The sequence below is a fragment of the Phaseolus vulgaris genome, chromosome 11, assembly GCF_051622355.1.
Source record: "Phaseolus vulgaris cultivar YP4 chromosome 11, ASM5162235v1, whole genome shotgun sequence".
NCBI lineage: Eukaryota > Viridiplantae > Streptophyta > Magnoliopsida > Fabales > Fabaceae > Phaseolus > Phaseolus vulgaris.
The window spans coordinates 53,199,523-53,218,309 of NC_143508.1; the positions used below are offsets into that span (position 1 = coordinate 53,199,523).

The following is an 18,787-nucleotide window of genomic DNA, read 5'->3' on the forward strand; positions in this document are numbered from 1 at the left end:
ACAAGATATTTAATATATATATATATATTTAAAATTTTAATTGTACATAATATTTAATAAAAATATTAATTTTTAATAAAGAAGTTATTTTTCATTTATTATAATATTTTGTGGATAATATATTAATTTTTTGAAGATGTGTAATTTAGTATTTATTATTTCTGAGAGTTTTTTTAGAATAAAAGAAGGAAGATTTTTTTTGAAGTGCTTCGATTTGACTCCACAATTAACACAATTGACCACTGTCCTCACTCTGCCATCATTGGCGCACGTGTCACTCTGTGATTGGCGGATTCCAAACCCAATTTCATTCTTCTTCAATGTCCGAATCAAGTCCAACCTTACCTGTAACCGGTTTAGCCCTTCCCTCTCTCCGTCCCACTCTCTCCCACCCTCGCTTTCCCTCCCACCCACCATCCCGGTTCCCCGAATCCCCTCTCCAGAGACTTCATTTGGACTTGCATTTGGCGTGCATTTCACCACCATTTCACTCCCCTCTCAGATAAATTCACCCTTAATTTCCCCGAATTTCATTTCCATTTCAATTTCTCTCTTCTGTTCTTTTTCTTCACTATACGTTACCTTCTCTCTTTCTCTCTCTAACTTCACACCTTCATACACACTTTCTCTCTCTCTTTCTTCTTTGCTCTCTCATGTTCCCTCAGTTTCATCGATGGAGAGTGAAGCCTAAACTCTTCTCCACTCTCTCAGATCTCGCCATTTCTTCATTCTTCGCTCATTCTCGCTTCGCATTTCCTCATTCTTTCGCTTTCTAAACTTCATCCTCACGGTGAATTACTCTCTCTCTTACCTCATGATTTTTTCCTTTTATTTTTCTCGCCATTTTAATCCTTTCTTAATCTGTTCATGTCCTCACTTTCGTTTGTCAGCTCATGAATTTGCACGATCATAGAATGATTAGTGAATCGATTTTTTTAATCGCAGTTGTAATGATTTTTCTTCATTTTTTCTTTTTCCTTTTTCATTTTGCAGTTGTGTTGATGTTAGGTTTTTTTGTTTGCATCAGATCTGCGTTGTGGGTGCTTCGTTTACATTTAAATTTTACATTTTTATATGTTATTGTTGTTTTCAGCAACTTGCTTGCTTTGAGAAGATTTCAGTAGTTAAGCTATTTTTGTGATTTGTTCAAGTAATTTCATCCATTTTGTATATCTTTTGACTAAGAATGTTGTCTGCATAATCCGTTGTTAGAGTCGTTGAAAAGCTTGTGTGTCAATTTTTTTCTTATATGCTAAATTTGATTTTTTTGAAAAGTTTTTTGGTTTATTGATTTTTGTATGTGAATGTTTTGTCCAGTTAATTGAAGGCATGTGAAAGTGGTCCAGAGAAATCAAAATCTGCACCAACTTCTTCTTCTCAGTGTAAAAGACATACAACTAACGTCAGAGAAATGAAAACGCTAACAGTTAACACCGAAGATTCTTTTTCCAGCTTGCTAGAGCTTGCCTCTAACAATGATATTGAAGCTTTCAAGGTTCTTTTAGAGAAGGATCCTGCTGCAATCAACGAGGTTGGGTTCTGGTATGGGCGTCAAAACGGATCGAAGCAAATTGTTCTTGAGCATCGAACCCCTTTGATGGTTGCTGCTACCTACGGCAGCAATGATGTTCTCAAGCTTATTCTGATGTGCCCTGAGGCGGACGTGAATTTTGCTTGTGGTGCGAATAAAACCACCGCCCTTCACTGTGCTGCTTCTGGTGGATCTGCCAATGCTGTTGAAACTGTGAAGCTGCTTTTATCCGCAGGTGCTGATGCGAGTTGCATGGATGCCTTTGGTAATCGCCCTGTAGATGTGACTGTGGTTCCTCCTAAGCTGCAAGAAATGAAACCTGTTCTTGAGGAGCTTCTATCGGATAGTGCTTCCGATGGGTTTATTGGTGGGTCAATTGGTGAATTCTCTGTTCCTGTGTCTGTTAATTCATCCAGCCCTGGTTCCCCGAATGGGTTGCCATACTCTCCGTCAGAGTCGCCACCATCTCCAGTGGTGGCAAAGTTTACTGAAGCAGCTATTGGCTCTTTCTCAGAGAAGAAGGAGTACCCCATTGATCCATCTCTGCCTGATATAAAGAACAGCATATACGCCACCGACGAGTTTCGGATGTTTTCCTTCAAGGTGAGGCCATGTTCCCGTGCCTACTCCCATGATTGGACGGAGTGCCCATTTGTTCACCCTGGAGAAAATGCAAGGAGGAGAGACCCTAGGAAGTTCCATTACAGCTGTGTGCCGTGCCCTGATTTTAGGAAAGGGGCTTGCAGGCGTGGAGACATGTGTGAATATGCTCATGGGGTGTTTGAATGTTGGCTTCACCCAGCTCAGTATCGGACACGCCTTTGCAAAGATGGTACCAGTTGTAATCGAAGGGTGTGTTTTTTTGCTCACACTGCAGAGGAGCTGCGTCCACTCTACGCCTCCACTGGATCTGCCGTTCCTTCGCCACGATCATCGGCCTCCGGTCCTAATGTCATGGACATGGCTGCTGCGATGAGCCTTTTGCCGGGCTCGCCGTCGTCGGTCTCTTCCATGTCGCCATCCCACTTTGGGCAACCCATGTCCCCATCTGCAAATGGCATGTCACTTTCCTCTGGTGCTTGGGCACAGCCAAACGTGCCAGCTCTTCATTTACCAGGAAGCAATCTTCAATCCAGCCGATTGAGATCTTCCCTTAGTGCACGAGACATTCCACCCGAAGACTTCAATGGGATGCTTGATCTTGATGGTCACCAGCACCAGCACCCTTTGAATGACTTGAGCTGTTACTTACAGCCTCGCCCCGGTTCTGGTTGTGTGAGTCGTTCCGGCAGGTCCAAGACCCTAACTCCGGCAAATCTGGAAGACCTCTTTTCTGCTGAGATTTCATCTTCTCCCCGGTATTCGGATCCAGCAGCGGCGTCTGTGTTTTCCCCAACCCACAAATCAGCTGTTCTCAACCAGTTTCAACAGATACAGAGCATGTTATCACCGATTAATACTAATTTGCTTTCTCCCAAGAGTGTTGACCACCCTCTTTTACAGGCCTCCTTTGGTGTCTCTCCTTCTGGAAGGATGTCACCAAGAAGTTTGGAACCAATCTCTCCGATGAGCACACGCCTATCGGCGTTTGCTCAGCGCGAGAGACAGCAGCAGCAGCTACAGCTGCGAAGTGTCAGTTCAAGGGACCTTGGTGCCAACAGTCCTGTCTCCATTGTTGGATCCCCTGTAAACGCTTGGTCCAAATGGGGATCTCCCAACGGAAAAGTTGATTGGTCAGTAAATGGAGACGAGCTTGGTGGTCAGATGCGAAGATCATCCTCATTTGAGCTTAAGCACAACGGTGAAGAGCCTGATCTGTCATGGGTCCAGTCTCTGGTTAAGGAATCCCCACCTGAGATGATCAAGGAGAAGTTTGGTTCTCCTCTGCCTACAGCACCATCAGCGGATGGACCAAATTCTAACTCCCAAATGGAATCCATTGATCATTCCGTTTTAGGAGCCTGGCTTGAGCAAATGCAACTGGATCAGCTGGTAGTCTAGTAAAATTGACCCTTTACATTATCTTGTTGAGATAGGTATTTAATTTTCCCAAGGTGCATATTCTTTTGGTGAAATTTTTTTGGGAAGACAACAAGGAGAGGAGGAATTGTAGTAAAGGAGGTGGTTGGCTGCAAAGTTACCTGAACGATATTCTATTTTTTCTCTTTTTTCTTTCATAATTGTCATTCATTATTTTACTACAGAGCTTCAGGGGAGAGCTGAAGAAACTCTTTCTTGGGGCTCATATTCCATAGGAGAGAAATCCTGTCGAGGTTATCTATTTTTCTTCCAAAACGGCCATTGTCACAGGATTCTGAGTTCACTATCTTGCAAGCTAGATGGTTTATAATGCAACAAAAACCACTATCATGCCATTGTTTACAAGTTTTTTCTGAAAGTTCACCAAGTTAAGCTTGCTGTCGCCAAAGAACAAGTCGTTGGTCTGTAAGGGAATAATTAGAGATGATCTGCACTGTTGAATATTTACCTGGAATTGTACTGTTTATCATTTTATTTTAAATTCAAATGCAATATTTCCTCTATCTTATCCCTTATCATTGTGTACCCACTTTCATTAAATTTGCGCAACTACCTGTGCTCTGATTTCATCCTCTTCTCTGCAAATTGTTTTGAATGAATAGCTACGTGGTTGCTTGGAATGATTTTGTGGTCCTGCTCTGAAAGCTTGAGATCATTTTTTTAACTGTGAAATCATTGAAGGAATATATCTTTTTGGCTTTTGTTGTTGCTTTGAATGATAAAATTCAAGATCTGGGGTTGGTGTTAATTATGTTGCTGGGCAACACTGCAGAAAGTGGACTTTAGTGTGATGAAAATGGTAGTTGGGATTTTTTTATTGGGGGATTCTTCTGTGCCCTAACTGATAGTTGGTGTTTATGGTTGCACCTACTTGGTGACAAATATATGCATATTTGTAGTTTAGCAAAGTGCATATACCAAATAGTTGAATAAAAACACTGAATCTTGCATCTCTCCATTAAGCCACTCCCACATATGATGCAGAAATTGTGGTATGCTAGCCTATCATCACTCACCGTAACTGAACTAACAACTCCATTTCAGTTACCAATCCATCATTTTAAGGTTGCTGTGTCACTTCATAAAAAGACAATAATGCATACTATATTATAATGGAAATTTATGAAAAATGTTTTAGAAAATATTAACGTTTTTTAGGTCTTCCATAATTTGGAGTCTAAAACAACTCTCTTAAACTATAGACTCGAAAAATTTAGGGGACACGTATTAGATACCAATAGTCATACAAACTAGTCATAAATTGGATTAATAATAATTCTTGCATGGTTTTAATATAATTTAAAAAAAAATATATATTAATTTTTTAAAAACTTAAATTTATTATATAAAATTTTATTATAATTATAGAAATAAAAAACAAATTTTTTTAATCAACAATAGAAAAACATCTTTTTGTTAAAAAAGAATTGAAAAATGAAAAAGAATTAAAAGATACTGATATATATACATTTTATTATAATTTATATGATTTATAATTATATAATATATATATATATATTTGTATTCTTATTTTTTATATTTTAAAAATTATACGTATATTTGTGTCGTATTAGTTTCGTGTTATATTAGTGTCCATATTAATGTTTATGCTACAAAGATATTAAATGCATTGCATTGATTATCTCCATGTTCTCCATGTTGTATTATTATTCGTGTCATATCAATGTTCGTAATATTCGTGTCGTATTAGTGTTCGTGTAGTATTAGAATTTATGTTAAATAGAATTTATGTTAAATAGGTTTTAAATGCTTTGTGTTGCATTACTATTAGAATTTGTGTTTAAATTTTGTAATGCACTCAAATTTTGGAGAGAAGGAAAATTGGATGATGAGTGAGGGCGACATGATTTTTTTTGAAATACTTTTAATGGGATGTTACGGTAATAAATTTATGTAATTACTGTTAATTTGATTTTTTTTTTTGTAAATATACTTATCATACTAAGAAAATACTACATAGTTATATCGTAATTCATATTATAATACATAAACAATGTAAACTTTACCTTAAAAATTGTTTTTTAAAATTGAAATGAGTATAAATTACTTACTAAGATTTAATAATAAACACTTAATAATAAAAAAATTATTACGGAAAAGTTAAAGAATGTTTATATATACATATATTTTCCTATTAATTAGTGAAGATATTTTTAATATTTATTTTTCTCTTAAAATGAAAAACCCTTGACCAAGTTTAAGAAAGTGTATGAAAAGAAAATGCAACATGTGGACTTTTGGTGACACGTGGTTTTATTTTCATTTCATGGTGGCTCATATCATGTGCATTCTGCAACTTTATCCAACCAAATCTCATGCTTCTGACTTTTCACACCCAAAACAAAAAAAGTTATTTTTTTTTCTCTATCAAAAGATATGGATAAAAGAATTTTAGAAAAATATAATATTAATTTTTAGTTATTTTTTTAGAGATTTATAATATCGATTTACTTTTTCTGAATCTAGTCTTTATTAATTTTTTATTTTCTCTCTTTTAGATGTGATACTTATATATTTATATATTGTGGTTATATGTTTTAATCTCAACAGAACAAATAAAAGAAATTATTTTTATATTTTCTGTAAATTTTCATTATCTTTTTATGTGATCAATATGGAAAGAACTTGACTTAGAGATAAATCATAAATTTTTTACTTCAATTTTTTTGATAAAAATAATAGTAATAATAAATAAATAAGAAAATATTGCATGGTGTGAACATTGGTTGATAATAATGGAAAATATTTGTGGTAGGGTTATAAGCATGGAGCAGGAATGATTTGGTCTCACTAAATAACTATCTGCTTTATTTATTTTTTAAGCAAAAATTATTAAAAGGACCAAGAAAATACACTAAGGTGTGATCACATATACAAATTTGTTGAACTAAACCATATCCAAATATTCATTAACCAATATAAAATTATTTCAAATTCTATAAAAAAATATTAAATATAATTAATTTTAAAAATAAAAAATAGTTAATAACTATATTAATTAAATTAAATATTATTTTACAACAAACAAAATGTTAGCTTCACGTGTTTATAGATTTAAAGGCTAATAATGTAAGTAAATGAATAATAATATTAAATACTTTCAGTAAATTCATACAAACTTTGATAAATTTTATTGTGTATTTTTTTTATACATTCCTAATATAAACCAATTTTAGATATAAAAAACAATTTATTATTATATTAATTAAATTAAATACTATTTTATATACTAAAAAAATTATTGATTATTTAAATTATTTTTTATAGTTAATAAAAATCATAAATTAGTTTTTAAATTGATATCTAATTATTTTGACCTGTAAAATTAGTTTCTATTTAATAATAACTATAATGGTAATTATAGAAACAAAACTTTTCTCAATAACCATATTATTATTAAAAAAACATAAAAACTCAGCTATTTGAGTGTCAAAAACTGTAAATAAAAAAGATGTAAACCTCAAAGTTTAGATATTGGTAATGGGAAACACAATCTTCTAAAAATCACATAATAATGAAGATTTAATAAACATTACACATTTCTAATTCCTGAAAGTGATGAAACAGAATACAATGCATAACATAACATGTGTGGAGCAGTTCAAGATAAGGTTCATTCCTAGTTATAACCAAAGTTATAATGGAAAATATTAAAATAGAGAACACTATATATATATATATAGAGAGAGAGATCCTATGTGTAGAAAATTGATAAAAAAAAAGTGCTACTCCTTCATAACATCTCTTATAACATCATAGTCCTTTTCTAAGATAGTACCATGGTCCTGTCCCAGTTCCCATCCTGCATATAAAATTTACAAAAATTAAATCAATATTGTCTCTAAAAAAAGTACACTACATGCATTATAAAATAAAAAAAATATTAATTATAGTTTATCTAGTACAATTTTTAAAATAAAAAATGTAAACAATTTCACACATTATATATTATAAATCTGTTGAATTATCTTAAAGAGTATGAGTAATAATTTTTTTACTAAACCATTATGTATTATAAGTTTGGTAACTTTTTTATAATAGTTATCCTAAAAACCATATAAATAGTAATGACTGAATGAATTTTAAAAGTGATTTATATTATTATAAGAAAATTATTAAATAATAATTTTTTTAAAATAATTAATTATTATACTGATTAAGTTATATATTATATTAAAAAGTTAAATATATTAGTATTTAAAATAGTTTCTATTATTGATAAATAGTTTTTAAATACATATTTAACTAGTTATTAATTGTTTAATTTTTTAATTTTTTATTTTTTTTTATAAAGTTTTCGTGTTAGGCATCACTATGCAACTTGACATCTCAGCTAAGCTGACACCTCAAGAAACAACAATCATCTGCCATCACATGAAAAAAAAAATATTATTAAAAAAAAAGAAAAAAGAAAGAAAATACAAAAATATGGGAGGACTAGACCAAAACCCATATGTTAACCCAAACGATACATAGATAGATTATACCTATTCATAAAGAATTCTAAGAACAGACTAGTTGGGAGTCTATTATACCAATGAAAAGATTCTCTATGAATAAATCCTAAATTAGCCAACTTATCAGCACACGCATTCCCTTCACGAAAAATATGAGTTACCCTAAACCTATTAATTGTTTAAATTCTAAAGTTCGTAATTAAATTTAATAACTAATTGAATATTAATTTAAAAAATATTTATTAATAATAAAAACTATTTTAGATATTAATAATTTTTTAACCACTAAAATAATATATAATTTAATTAATAAAATAAATAATTATTTTTTGTCTCTAAAATTAATTTTTATTTAATAATTTTCTAGTAGTATGTGGATATATAAATCATAAAATAGAAGAGATTTTTAGATTTTCAATTACAGATATTTCATAGAATAGATCTTACATGTTTGTGCTCAAAAAAATTATTAGTAGACAAATAATAGTTTAATGATTTTGTTCTGCTTGTGTTTTTTTAATTAAGTTATTCAAAATATGTGAAAATAGTATATATAAATGATAATTTATTAAAAAATATATTCTTAAAACAAACCTATAATTGGAAACTCAATTTATCAACCCTTCTTGTTTGGTATATCATGCATTTGATGTTGTTTTGATTTTGGGAAGAACTGAGAAAGATTGTATGAAAGTAGTTAGAAGATTGCATGGTTCCTTTACCTCCAAATACCAACAAACATACGAAGAATCATGTATATGGTTAATGCAATCCATATTCCTATGAATTGTTTGCTCCCAAAGAGAAAGATTTCTATGGGAATGCTTATTAGTGACACCAAAACCTAAACAAAAAGAGTAGCAAAAAAGTTAATCAATTTGGCTATAAGATAACATATTATGAAAAGGGAAGAAAAAGAAGCATGTAAACTTGCCAAAGAATATGCAGAATAAGCAAAATCATTAGCTCCATAATTGACTCCATCAAATACAAAGGCCAATGCATTGATTGGTTGAGTGGCTGCAACAAACTGGTGAAATAAATGATATTAGAAAACTACCCTTTCTTTCACACTTTAATATATTGCTGAAATTTATGTAAGTTTTGATTAGTGTATGTTTAGATCACTAATGGTGGTGATTCATGTCTTAAAAAAATTCATCATCTCAAAACATAAAATAAATAAAAAAATAATAGTTACTTCAACCACAATAACATTTGAATAGGTTTAGAGAAATTCTTTCTAAACTTCTATAATTTCAAAAATATCGAAATTGTTTGTTTTGAAGTTTGAAATTTAAATTTTGTATTCTAAATTATATAATTTAGATTACAAATTTTTTCATTATCGGTTATAAAATTTAGAGTAAAAAATTTGTATTATGAATTGTATAATATAGAATATAATTTCTATTTTGAATTCTATCATTCAGAATATAAATTTTTGTTTGTATTTTAGATTTTACAATTCGTAATACAATTTCGAATTCTAGAATCCAGAATCTAATGAATTCTAGAATCTGAAATACAAATTTTGTATTATGAATTTTAGAATATGAAATACAATAAATCCATTAATTTATATAATGGATTGTTCAAAATACAATTTTTCTGCTTAGACGGGAAAGGTGAGAGACTACAAGAGTGACACTAGACGTGGGGGTATTGTGATGGTATGGTGGGAGCTACTACGACGGTGGAAGTTGAAGGTGAAGATTACTATGACTAAGAAGGAAAAGAGGGGTGTTCATTAGAGAAGACGAAGAAAAGGAAAAAAATTATTATTTTGCTTCTTCTGTGGAGGTGTAGGAAAGAAGGTATGGAGTTGCAAGAAGAAATACCAATAGGTTTAGAGTATAGATGTGAGTCTCATTTTTAAATGAGTTTGACATTGATGGAAACCACATCATGCAATAATTTTTCTCTATTTGGTTACTTCAAAATTATAGTATACAAATTAAGCATTAGAAAAGAGTCTAAAACTCATGATTTTTAGAAGCTTTTCATTGTTGATTTGGTGTTTAAAGGGTGTATACCGGCATGCTTATTTTGATGAGTTGCACAACAGTAACATTTTTGGAAAATATTCCTGCTCCAAAGTATAATCCAACAGCAACTGCAAAAGAGAGTCCAATTCCCAAAACAAATGTCATTTGCAGGGTTCTTGTTGCAGCAGCAGTAGCCTTCTTATAGTCTTTCTCAGCAAATGAAGATGCAAGAATTGTCTGTGAGCCAGAGAAAATCACTAGTTATACACATATACGTGAATCTCAAACACTTAAATCATCCTTTCAAATATTAAATTATTGAAGATCTCACACCGACTAAAGATAAAGATATGGTATCAGAATCTTATAACGGTGAGTGTTCATCAACTAGAGATAAAGAACATTTCAAAGGATGCATAATTTGCTTCAACCTAATTAAGTTTATGGAACCAAATTAAGGGTAGGAAAAGGGTAAACCTGAACGGCCACAGCTAAACCATCAGCAAGAAGGGATGAAGCCAACCAGATTTGCAGGCCTGGTTGAAATGCAGCCATGGGAATTGGACCTAACCTTGCTGCCAATGATGCTGCTAAGGTCATACAAAATGTCACTGAAACTACCCTTATCAAAAGTAGACCTCCTGTTCAAAATATATGAAAGTTAGCATAATATTTGTTTTTTTATATATAAAAGTTTTCTTCTCAAATAACATTATACAACTTGATATCTTAGCTATATAGACAGCTCAAGTAACAACAATTATATGTGATCACATAAAAAAAATATTAAAAAAAATACAGAAAAAGAGAAGAATATACCAAAACCCATATGTTAACAAAAACGATACATACACGGCAAGAAAATCATGAAATAGAAACTAATTTTTAGAAACTAAAATAATTAGTTACAATAGAAACTAAAATAGAGACCATTTTAAAAACTAAAATAAAAATTAGTTTCTAAATTAGTTTATATTATTTTCTATTATTGTTAAATAGTTTTTAAATTGGTTACCAATTATTTAGTTTCTAAATTTGGTAGCAAAAATCTTAGTTGCTAATTAGATACTCATTTAGAAACTATTTAACAATAACATAAACTAATTTAGAAACCAATTTTTTTTTTAGTTTCTAAAATGGTCTCTAATTTAGTTACTATTGTAACTAATTATTTTGGTTTCTACTTCATGATTTTGTTGTAGTGATAGATAAACTAAATCTACTCATAAAGAATTCTTAAAAAAAAGACGAAATAGAAATCTATTATACCAATGAAAGGCATAATAATTGGTTTAATTCCTAAGATTTTCTGACTATTTGAAATTATAAGCATTTACCATTTTTAAGAAATCTGAAAATCTGCAAATCCTTCATGCTTGGAGGTAGGAGATGCACTCTTCTCATTAACAATAAAAGGAGGGTGGTTGCCATCAAATACCTATAAGGATACCCATTTTGTTAAACACAGTTATTTATATGAACAACACATAAATACCTATTGTTATGAAGGAAATTTCTTTCTGCATCCATCAAATTTAGACCTTCATTCAATCACTGATGAAAAATATCAAAATATCCTTTGTGACTTCTAAAATTCATTTAATTTCTTTCTCTGTATTTTTTTTATTACACAATTATTTTTTCTAGAATGGTATTTTGGTTTCTAATTCTATTATGGAATACAAAAATCTATTCCGGATTTTTTCTTTGAAATATATTCTTTAATTTCAGTTTTTTAATTCCAAAAATAAACTACAATTTTTAAAATTTTTAAATTTTTCAGAGTTGATTGGGTGCCTGTCTAAAATAACTGGGTGCAAGAAGCAATTGCTTGTTATGAAATATACAAAGTAATAAGACTTACTGGGAGATGATATGGGCCATGGCTGCACCTTTCAGGCCCAATTTCATATAAAAGATAAGTATTGGGTCCAACAGAACATTGAAAGCATATCCCGAAACTAAGTCAAAATAAAAAGAAACCCTAATTAGGAAAAACATTTAAATATACAATACAAAATTTAATGACACTTCTTTACTGTAATTTAATAAAAAGGGTTAAATATATATTGGGAAAATAAAAATTTATCAATTCAATACTTTAAGGAATAAAATCAAAATTTGATTGAAAGTATAATAAATATCAAAAACACATTTTTTTTCTATCTTTCATTATTAAGACTTTGTACAATATGGTGTAAGATTTATTCCTTATTTTTAAAATTATGTATTCACATAATTAGTTTGATTAGATGAAAAAAGTGTGTGAGTAAATACATTGAATTCACAATTCACACATATAAAAAAATAATTTGAACTTACCAATGACATATAAAGGAGTTGTTGTGTCTTTGAAACCTCTAAAGATTCCTTGCATGGCCAAGGAAAGAAGAACAGCTGGAGACCCAATTGATCTTAATCTTAGGTACTTCTCTGCTGGATCTAGCATTGGAGAATCCTAAATACAACAAAATATGAAGAAATTAGTCTATAACTAAAGTGTATATAAAAAAACTAATTAAATTAAAAATAAAAACAAAACTTAACATTTAAAAATAAGAATATTTATAATATATAAGTGGTACAAACCTCATAATATTAGTTGGTTTTATATACAAATAAGAATATTTATAATATATAAGTGGGTACAAACCTCATAATATTAGTCGGTTTTATAAAAGTGAGTTTAACCTAAATTTCACTTCCTACACTTTAAATAGAAACTAATTTTAGAGACTAAAATAATTAGTTACTATTTGATTAAATTAAATACCATTTTATAAACTAAAAAAACTATTGGTATAGTTTCTATTATTAATAAAATTGTTTATAAATTGGTATCTAACCATTAGTTTAACTACTTACTACTTTATATTTTAGATTAGTCTCTATCAGTCTTTTAGAGACTAATTTAGAATCTAAAATATTAGCAGTTAAAACTTAGGTAGTTAATTTAGATAATATTTTATAAATTTTTATTAATAATAGAAACCACTTTAAATATGAATAATTTTTTAGTCTCTAAATTAATATTTAATTTAATTAATATAATGGCTAATTATTTTTGTCTCTAAATTTAATTACTATTTAATAATTTTTCTGTAGTGTAATATATAAGTGAATCTAAACATCGTCTTATAAGTCAGTTTAGTAATGTTGAGTTAGACTTAAAATTTATTTTTTAATATATAAGAAAAATAAAACTTAACATGCATAGATTATTATCTTTAAAATGAAGATTAGCAATAGAATTATATGAGTTGTTGATGATGAAAAAATGAAGTTACATGTTTTAGACCCATTGCATATAGAAGAGGTTTTGCAGCAAATGAAAGGATTGCAGTTTGAAGGAGGCCAAGGATTGTTCCAAAAAGTAAGGCTGTTGATGCAGAAACAATCATCTTCTTCCCAACTTTTTGCTTCCTCTTAGTCATAACTTTTTCTGAAAATTATACCAAAAAATCAAAATTCATTACACTACAAGAAAATCATCAAATAGAAACCAATTTTTAGAAACCAAAATAATTAGTTGCAATAGTAACTAAATTAGAGACCATTTTAGAAACTAAAACAAAAATTGATTTTTAAATTAGTTTATATTATTTTCTATTATGGTCAAATAGTTTTTAAATTGGTATCTAATTAGCAACACAGGTTTTATCTACCAATTATTTAGTTTCTAAATTTAGTCTCTAAAACCTTGGTCGCTAATTAGAGACCAATTTAGAAACTATTTAACATTAATAGAAAATAATATAAACTAATTTAGAAACCTATTTTTGTTTTAGTTTCCAAAATATCTCTAATTTAGTTATTATTGTAATTAATTATTTTGGTCTCTACCAATTGGTTTCTATTTCATGATTTTCTTGTAGTGTTATAATATATATCTCAACTATTTATATGCAAACTAGTAGAAAGAGTTTCAAATTAATACTTTACATTATTCATACACCAGTTACAAAACAATGAAACTGAAGAAGATTTTATGGAATTTAAAATGATTATAATATAATCCAGAAAAACAATTAAAGGTGTGCTTGAAATAAGGGTCAAAAGTAAATTATCTCAATAATCGAATTTGTTTGAATAAGTTAACTAAAAAGTGACTTTTAAGATAATTAGTTTTGTTTTAAAAATTATTTTTTACATAAAAAATAGCACCTAGGAAGGTGAAAGAGAAAAAAAGTTATTATAGATCATAATGTTTCCTATACATAAGAATAACTTATTTTCTTTTACAAAATTTCAGTTTTTCAAACATATATGCATAAAATCCTCTTTTAAAATATTTCTTTTATAAAGAAGAAGAAAAAAAAATTTAATTATGAAAAATCCTTTCCAAAACATATTTCACATGTTCAGAAAAAAACTTATTCTAAAGAATTCATTCAATTTCAGAATAAATTATATATATATATATATATATATATATATATATATATATATATATATATATATATATATATATATATATATATATATATATTAGAAAGTTTATTTTGTAGATATTTTTTGGACAATGTTTTCCAAAAATTCTGTTCGAGAAAATATTTTTTAAAATATATTTCATGAATTTCGGAAAGTGTATTCTGGAAAAAACTTCTAAAAAGGATAATCCATCGTTTAAAAAAGAATAAAACATTTTTTTTTGAAAATTATGGTGGTGTAGGTCCTAATTTGACGGGGGTGTAGTAAGAAAAACCCAATAGCAAAAAGTGGCTGATCACAACACATGTGCTATGTTAAGCACTGTGCTAATAATGTGTTATAGACAAATTCACATGTGGACAAACACACAATTTCTTTAAATAATTTTTTAATAAATATTTATATTTGATCTTTTCCATAAATCAACCAATAAAAGCAGTATCATCTAAATTTTTCTTAAACCTCACCACAAACTAATTTTATTATGATTTTTTCTTTATCTTTTTCTTGTTTTCTGCATGTTTGAAGAAGATTTATGAAACTAGGTTTACATGTATATATAAAGAAAACTTACCATTTTCATTATTTGTGTCCATGCTCCCTGTAACAATCTTTGTTACAACATTGTTTGATTCATCTGTTACTTGTTTAAGAGCTTCAACATTTTGGTTGGCTGCATCATTTTCTATATCTGGAACCATATGATCCTTAGACACAGTTGCTTGCTTGAGCTTGGTGTCATCATTTTCAGTTTTTTTGGTGTTTATGTTTTGAATGGTATCTTCCTCAGCCACAAAGGATGTTGTAATACTAACAAGAGGAAAAATGGTGATTCTTGAAGCTTGGTTGAACAAAGCAATGGCAACTCCAGCAGCAGCAAGTTCTACTGGTCCTATAAACATGAAAATGAAAAAAAAAAGGAAAAATGAAGATTCAAAATCGGTGTTTTTTTTATTAGCAAGAAAGAGTAGGAGTGATCCAATCCTTATAAAAGATCAAATTTGCCAGACAACATAAAACCTTCCAAACTACTACAGGCCAAACCCTACCAAACTAAAACGGACACAAACAAGCTAAATCGAGAATAGACAAACCAAAGAGTCAAGACACCAATCAGGATAAGAGAAACGGACAAACGAAAGGGTCAAACACCAATCAGGATAAGAAAAGCTGGCAGATGAAAATTTAGAAGTAATCCAATATCAAACCTTCAATTGAATTAAAAAAAAAATATCTGAATGATCCACCAGACCAACTTTAAAAATATCTTATTCCTGTGATACCTATATTAATTATGGTGTATGATGAATATTTATGGAAGATTAAGGAATGAGTACCCAAGTGGCCAATGAAAGTTGTGTCTATCAAAGAAGCAATGGGATCAGCAACAACAGCAAGTGCAGCAGGGAATGCAATTCCCAGTATCTCTCTAGAAAGTGCATCCAGCTTGAAGATAAGTCTACATATTACAAGATTTCAGTGTTAGTTCTTCACAAAACTACATTAATTCATCTGATTTTGCTTAGTAACTTCATATAAAATGCAATAACTTCTCACATAGAGTAATGAAAAGGACAAAAGTTAATTAAAATAACATACCATCTCTTGTGTTATAAAAAATAACAGTCATTTTCATTACTAGTTAACACTTGATTTTATATTTTTATTATATATATATATATAAATCTTTCATAAATTTAAATAACTTTAATGAATTCTCTATTATTTTTTTGGTTAATTGAGTATTCAAACATTTTTATTTTTTTCAATTGAGCTAAATGTTAACTGTCGTCTCATTTTGGTTACAATTTTCTTCACTAAGATTTTATGGTTAATAAAAACAATATTGTAGACAATGATAATTATCATTTTCCATTAATGACAATTATCTTTTTATATTATCCGAAAAAAATCTCACATCTTTTAACACACAAAAACAATTAAAATAATATCACAAATATAACAATCATAACACCCACTTCAAAAAAATATATTATATGCGAGAAACTCAATTAATTTTTTTTTAGAATAAAATATTTTTTAATAGAAATTCAATTAAAATATTCAAATGAATAACTTAAAATTTAATTAAGCATGTTATTTACCTATAAGCTAAGTATTTGCTTACTTAAATACAATTACTTTTTTTTAAACCATAAAAGGAAACTAGTTAATATATTTGTTCTAAAAAAGCTTAGGATATCATGTATATTATTTTTTAATGAAATTGTTGTATGTTACATTGTAATCAAACTATGATATATAACATAATGTGAAAAACTAAATTTAGGAGCTCAAAATCATTCTAAGTTTGAACAACAAAAGAAAACATCATAGTTACAATACCTTGCATCTTTGAAGAAAACCAAGAATGGAATTCTTTTGTTGTTGTTATGGGAAGTGCCATTGTTGTTCTCCATAATCTTCTACCTCTCAAACAATGACAATTCCTGTGCTTTCAATCTGAAAAGTTTCAAACACACACACTAAATTATGTTACAAACATGCTTTCAAAAATTGAAGTAATAGTTTCATTTTATTCTCTAACAAATAAAAGGAAAGTAATAAAGTTAACCTTGAAATTTTGCTTTGAAAGATCACAATAAGAAGTGATGTATTTATAGTACTCTTTACGAGTTTATAATATTATTTTTTTGCTCAGCAGAGTTTATAATATTATTTTTTTTGCTCAGCAGAGTTTATATAATATTATATGCAATTAAAGATGTCATTTTCTTACCAAATAAAAAAGAGAATACAATAGGGAAGCATGCAGAAGCCCTAGAACACGTAAATAATTGACACTACTGCGTGATTCATATTACTATAAAATAATCAACAACAATAATGGACAAGTAAATGCAAATTTGGAGAACCATGATAGAAGAGAAGAACAAATTTGCAGGGTTACTCTTAGTTAAATATTTCACCAAACCTATGATTTTTTGTTTTTTTTTTTCAATCAACAATAAATAAATTGAATAAAAAAAATACTAAAGTTTCTATTAGTACTAATATCTAGTACTAAAGTTTTGGCTACTAACATTTTAATTTCTAAATTAATCTATAAAATATTAATAGAGACTAATTTAGAATATGAGAGTAACTAAAACATTGATAGCTAATGGTTAAAACTATTTTATAAATTTTTATTAATAATAAAAAATACTTTAAATACCAATTTTTTTTTTAAATTTATAAAATAGTTTTTATTTTAGTTAAATAATAATTAATTATTCTAGTGTATAATTTTTTTATTTAATAATTTTTTATAGTTCCACTACTCATTTATTAATATATTATTTTTGCAAAGAAAAAAAAGTACTTTACTCATATTTCATATATTATCTTCCTTTTGTAAAGTTTTTTTTTATGAGATTTTATAATTAAAATTTTTTCTTAATTATTTTTGAAACGTGTGTTAAAAATAATATTTTCAAAATTGTATTTTTATATTTCACATATACTTGCGTTCACGTCATGCATATAAGGTATAGTTTTTCGTACTATGGCATCAACGTACTTTTTCGTATATGATGATGATTCAGTTCAACTTATTAACTTTAACGAGAAAGAGAAAATTAGCATAATAATTTTAACAAATAATAAACAATCTTTACAACTAAGATTCTAATTAACTACTTAAAAAATTGGACATCAAATAATGAGTTTAAACATATTTAAATAATAAATTTTGTTATTACTATTATAAATGATAAAAAACGGTTTTATAAATGCCCTAAATGGGGAAATAAAGTATATTGCGTAAGCTTTATTCATTATTTTTGTAACTTTCATGTATTTATTTCTTTTAAAATTAAAAAGTGTAAAAGTGTATATTATTTTAAGATGTAAAAGTTAAATGTAAATAAAAACTATATATAATTTGAAATAATAGAATTCATATCGTGTACGTTTGTGAAATAGTACATCGAGCATGCTTCATTCTACATTTTCTCCACCGTACATTTCTTCTTCATTCATATAAATATACAAGTTTTCATTGTTTTTTACATAGTTGAATTCAAAAGTCATTATTATCCTCTAGTTGATATAATTAAAATTTATTTTTGACTTTCAGTCCTTCTAATTGAAAAAATTAAAAGTTATTTTTAACTTTCAGATTATATCATTTTATAATTCAGAAATTAAAATTAATTGTTAGATTATATAATTTAGAATTTTTTTAAGAAAAATAACTCCTAGGAAGTAATCACTATAAGACAATCATGAAATAAAAACCAATTTTTAGATACCAAAATAATTAATTACAATAGGAACTAAAATAAAGACCATTTTAGAAATTAAATAAAAAATAG

General features: G+C 28.4%; 2 protein-coding genes across 2 annotated transcripts; one reads left to right on the plus strand and one right to left on the minus strand.

Moving 5' to 3' along the window:
* The first annotated feature begins 417 nt into the window (after positions 1 to 417).
* Positions 418 to 4,079, plus strand: LOC137823641 (zinc finger CCCH domain-containing protein 30). Its single transcript, XM_068628861.2, has 2 exons — positions 418 to 790; positions 1,318 to 4,079. Exon 2 carries the CDS (start codon positions 1,412 to 1,414, stop codon positions 3,530 to 3,532), a length of 2,121 nt encoding a protein of 706 aa, XP_068484962.2. The 5' UTR covers positions 418 to 790; positions 1,318 to 1,411; the 3' UTR covers positions 3,533 to 4,079.
* Positions 4,080 to 7,071: 2,992 nt separating this feature from the next.
* On the minus strand, positions 7,072 to 16,927 carry LOC137823653 (protein DETOXIFICATION 43). Its single transcript, XM_090296994.1, has 12 exons — positions 16,815 to 16,927; positions 15,806 to 15,927; positions 15,043 to 15,360; positions 13,325 to 13,479; positions 12,360 to 12,495; positions 11,902 to 11,998; positions 11,375 to 11,475; positions 10,515 to 10,678; positions 10,086 to 10,274; positions 8,984 to 9,079; positions 8,772 to 8,893; positions 7,072 to 7,394 (listed from the first exon to the last, which is right to left on the minus strand). Exons 1-12 carry the CDS (start codon positions 16,886 to 16,888, stop codon positions 7,346 to 7,348), a joined length of 1,623 nt encoding a protein of 540 aa, XP_090153120.1. The 5' UTR covers positions 16,889 to 16,927; the 3' UTR covers positions 7,072 to 7,345.
* Positions 16,928 to 18,787: the final 1,860 nt, after the last annotated feature.